The following is an 8,240-nucleotide window of genomic DNA, read 5'->3' as shown; positions in this document are numbered from 1 at the left end:
AATATAATGTTATCACATTTTAAAATTAAAGATTATTCTACTGTTATGAAAACTATCACAAAGTGAATGATTAATGTGCCAGAAAGATGATTCAATGGACTGGCATAGATACTGTTCATATAAGCACAAAGATTTATGATTGTGTCTAAGACCTTCATTAGGCGAGTCCTCAAGTGTTTGATCATCAGCTTGGGAAAGACTGATTCTAATTTAATCTTTTGTGCTGAATGTCTAGGTATTTTGGTTATTTTATACATCAGGAGTAATACTTCTTTACAATTAACTCAGTATTCCTAATTAGAAATAACTGTATTTCTGGAGGTGTGAAGTTCCAAACCTTTAAAGAGTTCCATTACAGGAATATGATATCATTAAGTGTGGTTAAACAGGCAGGTTTACTTCAGTGCTTGAACCTTTGAGTCATCTCTCTCCCATAATATTTATGAATAATAAACATTTTTGTTTATTCTAGGGAATTCTCATATATATATATAATATATATTTCAATGTTACACAGTATGCTTTTAAAAAAGCCAGCTGGTCATGGTGGCACACTCTTACAATCTCAGCACTTAAGAAGCAGAGGCAGGAGAATTGCCACAAGTTCAAGGCTAGCCTGGTCTACATAGTGAGTTAGGCCAGCTAGTGAGACTGTCTCAAACACTATGATAATTGCCTTCATCATCAACTTGACAAGACAGAGAATCACAATGCAAACACACTTCTGAATGTATTGATGAGAGTGATTCCGTAAAGGTTAACTGAGTTCTATGGGAAGACCCACCTTGAAGGTGGGCAGGCACTGTCCAGTCCCATGGGGGTGAGTCCGAGACTGAATATAAATAGGGAAGGGAGCTAAATACACCATTCACCTCTCTCTGCTTTGCTACTGCAAATAGAGTTGCCAGTTTCTTTATGCTCCTACAGCCTTGACTTCCCCACCGTGATGGACTGAACCCTCAAACTGCCAGAATAAACCCTTCTTTTGTTAACTTACCTTGGTCAGAAATTTTGTCATAGTAATGAGGAAAAAATTTAAAAGGAGGATGGTTTGGGGGGGGAATCAAACAAAGCAATGTAGAATAGCTCCATTCCCATCCTCAAATACATATATAATATATAAATACATACATAATATATAATATATAAATGTGACATGGGGTCATCTCATACATAAACATGACAACCCCAAACATTCTTGGGGTTTCTGCTTGTGTACACATGCACATATGCATCAATACATTCATTGAACACTCATTGCACATGTATACATGCATATACACATCAATATATTCATCGCACAGTCACTGGACATGTCTATATGCATGTATACATCAATACATTCATTGTACATTCTCTGAGCATGTATACATGCATACATGCATCGATATATTCATTGCACACTCACTGCATATGTATACAAGCACGTATGCAACAAATGTATTGCACACTCTTTGCTCCATCCTCTTTGCATCCTATCTCATCTTCTTTATCCTCCTTCTCAATGCCAGTGCTCCGCATAAGTACTTAACATATTGTCAAACTAATAAAGGCTTTCTCTGTTTCTATACTTTATTGAATTTTAGTCCTGGGTAGAAATTATTTTCTCTGTTCTTTCCTCATTTTGCCCACCAGGAAGATTCCATAAATTCATCCTGTACTTTGCTTCTGTTTATCTTCAGCAGCCAAAGTAGGAACTGTCCTGAAACAAACCCTCCACTATGTAAAAGACAACCATTCTGGGTGTTTTCTCCAGGGGAGAGCAAGTCATGTGTCCCCAGCTCTTGCTTCCTTGGAGATTGGCCCAAGGCCCAGAGAGGCATTTTGTACCAATTTGATTCCAAGGCTGAAACTTCTCTGGGATTTCCTTGGAAAGAAGTTTGTTAGCCCCTCTCTTTTCTTTCTGTTAAGGGTTGAGGTTTCCTCTGTAGTAGCTACCATTTCAGCAACTTCTGATTTCTGCCTGCTAGAATTTTCTTTAAAAATCTGATATGTTAACAGTTGAGTGTTATTTTCCCTTGTCTTAAATCATTTCAATGTGATCAGGAAGGCTGAAGTACTAAGGTACATAGGATCACTCAGTGTCCTAATTTTCCTCTGTCTAGTGTCTTTGCTGTTTCTGGCCCAGATCTTTGGAAACTGTTTTGGGGAAGAATTTGTAGTTCTTTTGGTTTATGTTGGAATTGGAATTTTTTTCTATTCCACTTTTGCATATAATATTAATCAGAATGAAATCAATAATATGTAATGTATAAAAGTTATATGTTTATAAATACCATTGATGTGAATTCACTCATTTTAATGTTTTTGTATGTATTTGTATTTTGCTAGCCAGGTGTCTTAAAATTTTCGCCTTGCATTTTCAATGTCCAGATCAACTGGAGATACAAAAAAAGTGATAGCTACTTTTCATGGGCACATGATACTCAGTTATTTCATTTCATTTTATTTATTGGTTTATTTGTTTTTTGGTATTTTGAGACAGAGTCTCGTATAGTCTAGGCTGGCTTTGAATTCACTGTGTAGCTGAGACTGACCTTGAATCCCTGATCCTCTTGCTTCCATTCCTGAGTGATGGGGTTACAGGTGTGCACTGTCAGCATCCACTACTTAGTTAGTATATCTTAAAATGATTTCTAGATTGCTATCCGAAATGAATGAATAGCTTAGCATTTAAAAAATTTTGTTTCAGGAAGGAGAAAATATTTTCTATCTGGCAGTTGAAGATATAGAAACAGATACAGAGCTCCTGATTGGCTACCTGGACAGTGACATGGAGGAAGAGGAAGAGCAGCAGGCTGTGACAGTGACCAAAGAAAGCAAAGTTGACCATTCTAAAGGACAGTCAGCAGCTGGCAGAAAAGGTACTGCATCTCCGTTTGGTGATCTGAGAGAAGAAACCTTGAGGAGGAAGGTAGTTTGAACTATTTGAATTATACTTGTGTTATAATTCATTATTGTTAAAAAGGGTTTTGCCAAAATTTTCATCATTATTTTCACCTTTTGAATGGCATGAAGGGGGTAGGTAAGAGATTTATGTGTCTTGTAGCATGGCCAAGGTAAAGGACAGGTTTTCTATGTCAAGGCAGCCCTGGTTCCTGTGGTCACTGTTGTCATAGGCATTGGACAGGTCACTCACTCTCAGAGAGTTTACTTTATCATATATACATGAGAAAAGATGTGTGTAGAGATCAGGTATGCAGAAGGGCCCTGCTGGACCCTGGAGAGTTGGTCCCTGGGCTTTGTTTTATGAGAGCCTTTGGGAATCCAGACCTCTGGGAATCTCTATTCTGGTCACAGGAGCTGGCAGCATTGCTAATTTTCAATAGATTGGCAAGCCAAAACGTCAGATGACTATAGATCAGACCTGTTTAATTCAGTTCTGCAATCCAGTAGATACTACTGGGTTGTTAACTGCTATGGAAAAATCTATTATTATTGGGCCTTGTGGTTTACTCCTGAAAGAATTTGAGGAAAATATGAATGATGTTATATTGTAGCAAGCTCTGTCTTTGCCTGTTTGGACTGAACCAAATAATTTGTAAAATCCATAAATTTGTTACTTACAGTTCTAGAGTCAGAAGTTCAGGGTTAGGTACCAACACATTTGATATCTGATATGTGACTCATTTATAAAAACAAAATATAACACAAGCCCCAAAACTCTTGTGAAAGAAATAAAGGGGCACCCAAATATTTAACAATGTCATTTATTGCATAAATGGTGGTACCTTCCTTAAGTTAAAAAAATGACTTAATACTGGAATTGGAGAAAAGAACAACATTTAAAATTTCATATAAAGTACAATAATAAATATACCTATTCCTAGACTCTTTAAAATAAGTACGCACAAAAGGTAAGTTAGGCTTTGAAATATATCACTTGCCTCTTCAGGATAGCATTATTGATTATTTTTATTTTTTCATATTTGATATTTTTAACTTCAATTCTAATGAATAATCACACAAAACGTTGTACTTTATGTGCTTAAATAGCATCCTGAAAGACTTGGGCAGAGCTCTGCCTGTTGTGTGGAGCAAGGGTGCCTCACACGCTGCACCACCATGGCCAGCACTGTTTCCATCATGGGCCTTGTTTCAAAAACGTGGGAGCTGTCCCTTAGTAATTCAAGACAGTTTCTCTCTGTTGGATTTTTCTTCTTGTAAAGCAGAAAGTGAACTAAAGGTGATCCATTTCAGGAAAAATTTTGTCTTTGCAATTCAATATTTGTTATAATTGTTTGATAACAATTGTTTGATGTTATAAGGTAAATTAGATATTGACTTTTTATTAATTTAGTGAAATAATACAGTGATTTAAAAAATAATACTCTATCAATATTTTGTTTTCTTAATGTGACAACACAATGTTTGTTAGAAATAATAATTTAGTATGTTAAACACAACTACTATGATTTTCAAAGCAGAGCAAAAAATCATTCCTGACTTATGAACTTCTGGCTTATAACTTTGCTTAGATCTCCTTGGCTGTAAAGAAGACTATGCCTGCCCACAGTGTGAATCCAGTTTTGCCAGTGAGGAGATTCTTGCAGAGCATCTCCGGACCTTGCACCAGAAGCCCACAGGGGAGAAAGAATTTAAATGCAAGAAGTGCGGGAAGAAGTTCCCAGTTAAGCAGGCTTTACAGAGACAGTGCGTATACTAAAGAATATCTTTCAAATTATAAAGGAACACTTTTTTTCCTTTGGCTCAGTACAGTTTTTAATGTGTGGGTATACATGTGTGTGTGTGCATGCACCTGTGTGTATGTTTGGGAGAGTGGAGAGGAGTCTACGTGGCCTTTAACTCATCTTTTCTGTGTGTAGTTTGCTGATTTTTGAATATCCTGATCATGAGGCTTACTGGTAAACATCATTTATGCTGATCCTTCTTTGTCTAATATTTGCCAATAAATATCAAGCTTCATGATTTACCAATCTGAAATTTACATATGTATAATTTAGGCAGTGCTTTAGGTTACAGATCAATTTTCACATATCTCCACTTAATATTTGCTCTGAAATCAGTTTAAAAAATGTTTATCTGGAGGCTTCAGAGTAGCAGCAATAAATGAACATTGGGGAAACACTGCTTAGATCAGTGCAATTTGGAGGAGTAATTTAAAGATGAATATGGATAGAGTATGACAGTACCATGAACTGCATGATCCCACATGGGGTCTGAACACTTTATTATTTTAACCATTTATATTAATGCATAAAATTATCCTCTATTTAAATATTTTATAGGATCACAATTATTAGACATAAGAGAGTATGTACAGATACTGAAAACTTTTACATGAGTGAAACATCTTTAATATAGGCTTAATGTTTGTATTTTGTTAAAACTCTCTAAAGTATGCAGTTTTATTAATAGCATTTACATATATTACATGTACCAGCTTTTGCTTATAAAATTTGGAGAGTAATGTCTAGTTAAATATAATAAATCTTTTTAAAAAATGAAACTTCTATGATGATAGATTAAACATTTAGAGATTTGGGTAACTTTTTATAAAAAAACAAGCAAAGGTTGTATACTTTTACTGAACTGACTTTAACCCGAATCAGCTTTTATATGTATTTTATTATACTGTATTACAAAAGATGTCCTAACTATACCATAGCTTATAGTGAAATACAATCTCATTAAAAGTTGTGAAAAGGCTGAGGACAGAGCGGAAAGACTGACTTGGTGAGCGCTGGCCTGCCTTGTGTGTTCTTGTTTTAGAGCTGCAGCTTTTGTTTCTCTCTTCTCCCCATCTCCTCTCAGTGTTCTTCAGTGCCCGGTGAGAAGCAGTCTGAAGGATTCGTCACCAAGTTCTCAGTGCTCTGTTTGCAATTCTTCCTTCAGTTCAGCATTGAGGTTTTGTGTCTGAGTTATAAGATGGCTTTTACATATTTGCAGGTCATTTTTTTGCATGAATAATTTCACACTTTGAAGTGAGTCACCATTACACTAATTAAATTAAGAATGTAAATGCTTTCTTTCTTACCTCCATAAGTAATGCATGAATGACCCTAAACTTCATGTAGGAAGCATGTACTAGGGGGCATGAATTACAAAAGCCTGCTGTGATGTTGAAGTCTGTAGGTATGTCTTCATCATTTTTTCTTTCTGTCCCCTTTGCTACTTGTCTTATAGTTTTGAGCAGCACCAGGAGGCTTGTCAAGGGGATGCCAGGTTTGTGTGCAAGGCCAACAGCTGTGGGAAGAGGCTGAAAAGCAAGGATGCTCTGAAAAGGCACCAGGAAAATGTCCACACTGGTGAGGAGGCATTGGACAGGCTTTACTAAAGGGGCATCCATCAGTTCTGAATTCTGTTTCATGTGGAGAGAGCTGGCTTTCCATTGTGTTTCACACAGATGCAGATGCTCTTTGTGTGTTTCACTGAATACTACTTTTCAAATCTGTTTCTTAGCATTTGTCCTTTTTTACCCATTTCTGAATTAATCATTACTGGAAACCAAGTTCAAATGTAGTTGTGCTTGGTATTCATGTGTGAAAACTGTATTATTTGATAGCTTCCAATTTTCAGAATATAAATTTTATCTTTCATAATATTGAAATTGATAATATATAGGTATACTTTGAAACAATGAAACTATGCACTTCTGCCTTAATATTTTTAAGGGCAAATTTAATGTTTTTAATGCTTGCATTTCTGTTATGCTAGAGAAAATTCCTGACTCTATTTTGGCATGAGTTGAACATATTTGAATAAATAGAGCACACACTTGTCCAATTCTTTGTAGTCTCTAGCCAAAATAAAACAAATATGAAATTTGATTGTCACTTAGGTTTTTGTGCCTGGTCCTTGCTAGCCATCAGTGAATACATTTGGGTTTGAGGTAGACACTGCTGCCTGAGCCCCCCTTTTACTTCCTGCTGTCTTTTAAGGAAGGTGAGGCTAATGGAAATCCACATGTCCCTCTATGCATATACTTTTCATATGTGTATACTTTTGCCCTTCGCTTCTGGGAAGTAGAAGAAATGTGTCTTTCGATAAGGAGGAAGGGGGATTTATTTTCTCTTCAATTATGTTCATAATTAGGCAAAGAGTAATGGGTCCCCAGCATCTGTACCCGATGCTATCTGAAAGAACTGACTTTTGTAATAGGGTGACAGAAGCTGGCACGAACTCGCCCTGTTTTGCCCACTGGCTGGGTTGTGCATTCTGAACAGTGAACAAAAGCTTTAGGAGGAGGAAGGTAAAATTTTGTGAACTGTACCTTCAGGGCGGTGTCAATCATTAGGACTTACAGCACTGTTTTCTGTCTTTCTTTTTGAAGAACATATGGCTGGTATATGGAAAATGGCCTTTCCCCCTGATTTAAAGTATACTGGTGCCTTTCATATGATTGCAAAAGGCAAGCATAACTTTTTGATAGATTTGCCTTCATAGGTTTAAAAAAATGATGTTCTGTTTAAAATGTTGTTTTTAATTTTCTTCATCTTTGTCTGCAGTGTATTGTAAGAAACTTTCATGTCAGTTTTAAGTCAGCTTTGCTGAACTAAGTAAAAAGCCAGATGGGTGCTGTGGCTCTGGAAACCTTTTCTTTCTCTTTGCTGGGCATATGGTCTTCCTGCTGTGCTTACAGTGGGATTTTGGAGGCTTCTTACAATTGGCCTTGGATTGCTTACTATTATGGATTCTGAACATTTTGGGTGATTTTGTAGGAAATAATTCATAAATGAACTTTTTGTTTCATTATTATTTTTCCCATGTTGCAGCTCATGATAAATCTGAAAGCTTGCTGTATTTTGGCTAATGTTCACAACGCACACCTTCATTTGGTACATGATTTCATTTTCTTCTTCACAGTCTTTCTTATGCCCTTCTCCTTTTCCTTAAAGTAGAGGTGACTGGGGAGAGAATATTCCCTATTAATCCTAGCGGAAAGCAGTGCTCACAGCTGTGGTTATAGAATTCTTTAGTATAGAAGGACAAAAGTATTCAAGGTGATACGAAAGCTTGCAACTTCTATTAGGATTGAGGACGACAATTTCCTTGTTAGATGATATGAACTGTAGATGGTTATGAGAAGAGCAGAATATGTAAATATGGGTTAATTTTTTTCCTAGAAATGATAGCATATGGTAGGTGGTTTTTAGACTAGTTCCAGGGCACATACTCAACCCACAGTTTGTTACGCTGTTTTCAGTCAGCGCTGTGACTTCCTTTTACTACCACCTACTACTATGACTTTATCCTAATTTTTCCTTCCCTCTGTCCCT

The 8,240-nt window shown here is 36.4% G+C and overlaps 1 protein-coding gene across 13 annotated transcripts in view; it reads left to right on the top strand.

Annotated features, from left to right (window-relative positions):
• Prdm5 (PR/SET domain 5) overlaps positions 1 to 8,240 on the top strand; it is a 198,093-nt gene that overhangs the window by 83,357 nt on the left and 106,496 nt on the right. For 9 of the 13 annotated variants that reach the window (XM_029569076.1, XM_029569072.1, XM_029569073.1 and 6 more), the window contains 5 exons: positions 2,693 to 2,864; positions 4,479 to 4,653; positions 5,776 to 5,868; positions 6,148 to 6,269; positions 7,295 to 7,372. In XM_029569076.1, the coding sequence (XP_029424936.1) occupies positions 2,693 to 2,864; positions 4,479 to 4,653; positions 5,776 to 5,868; positions 6,148 to 6,269; positions 7,295 to 7,372 (640 nt within the window). Of the gene's footprint in view, positions 1 to 2,692; positions 2,915 to 4,478; positions 4,654 to 5,775; positions 5,869 to 6,147; positions 6,270 to 7,294; positions 7,373 to 8,240 lie in introns of all 13 variants that reach the window. The other 4 variants (XM_017801001.2, XM_029569074.1, XM_008844616.3 and 1 more) reach the window with 4 other exon arrangements.

The sequence above is a fragment of the Nannospalax galili genome, unplaced genomic scaffold, assembly GCF_000622305.1.
Source record: "Nannospalax galili isolate Female #2095 unplaced genomic scaffold, S.galili_v1.0 scaffold441, whole genome shotgun sequence".
Classification (NCBI taxonomy): domain Eukaryota; kingdom Metazoa; phylum Chordata; class Mammalia; order Rodentia; family Spalacidae; genus Nannospalax; species Nannospalax galili.
The sequence above is the reverse complement of the archived record's forward strand: the minus strand, read 5'-3'. Positions and strand labels throughout refer to the sequence as shown.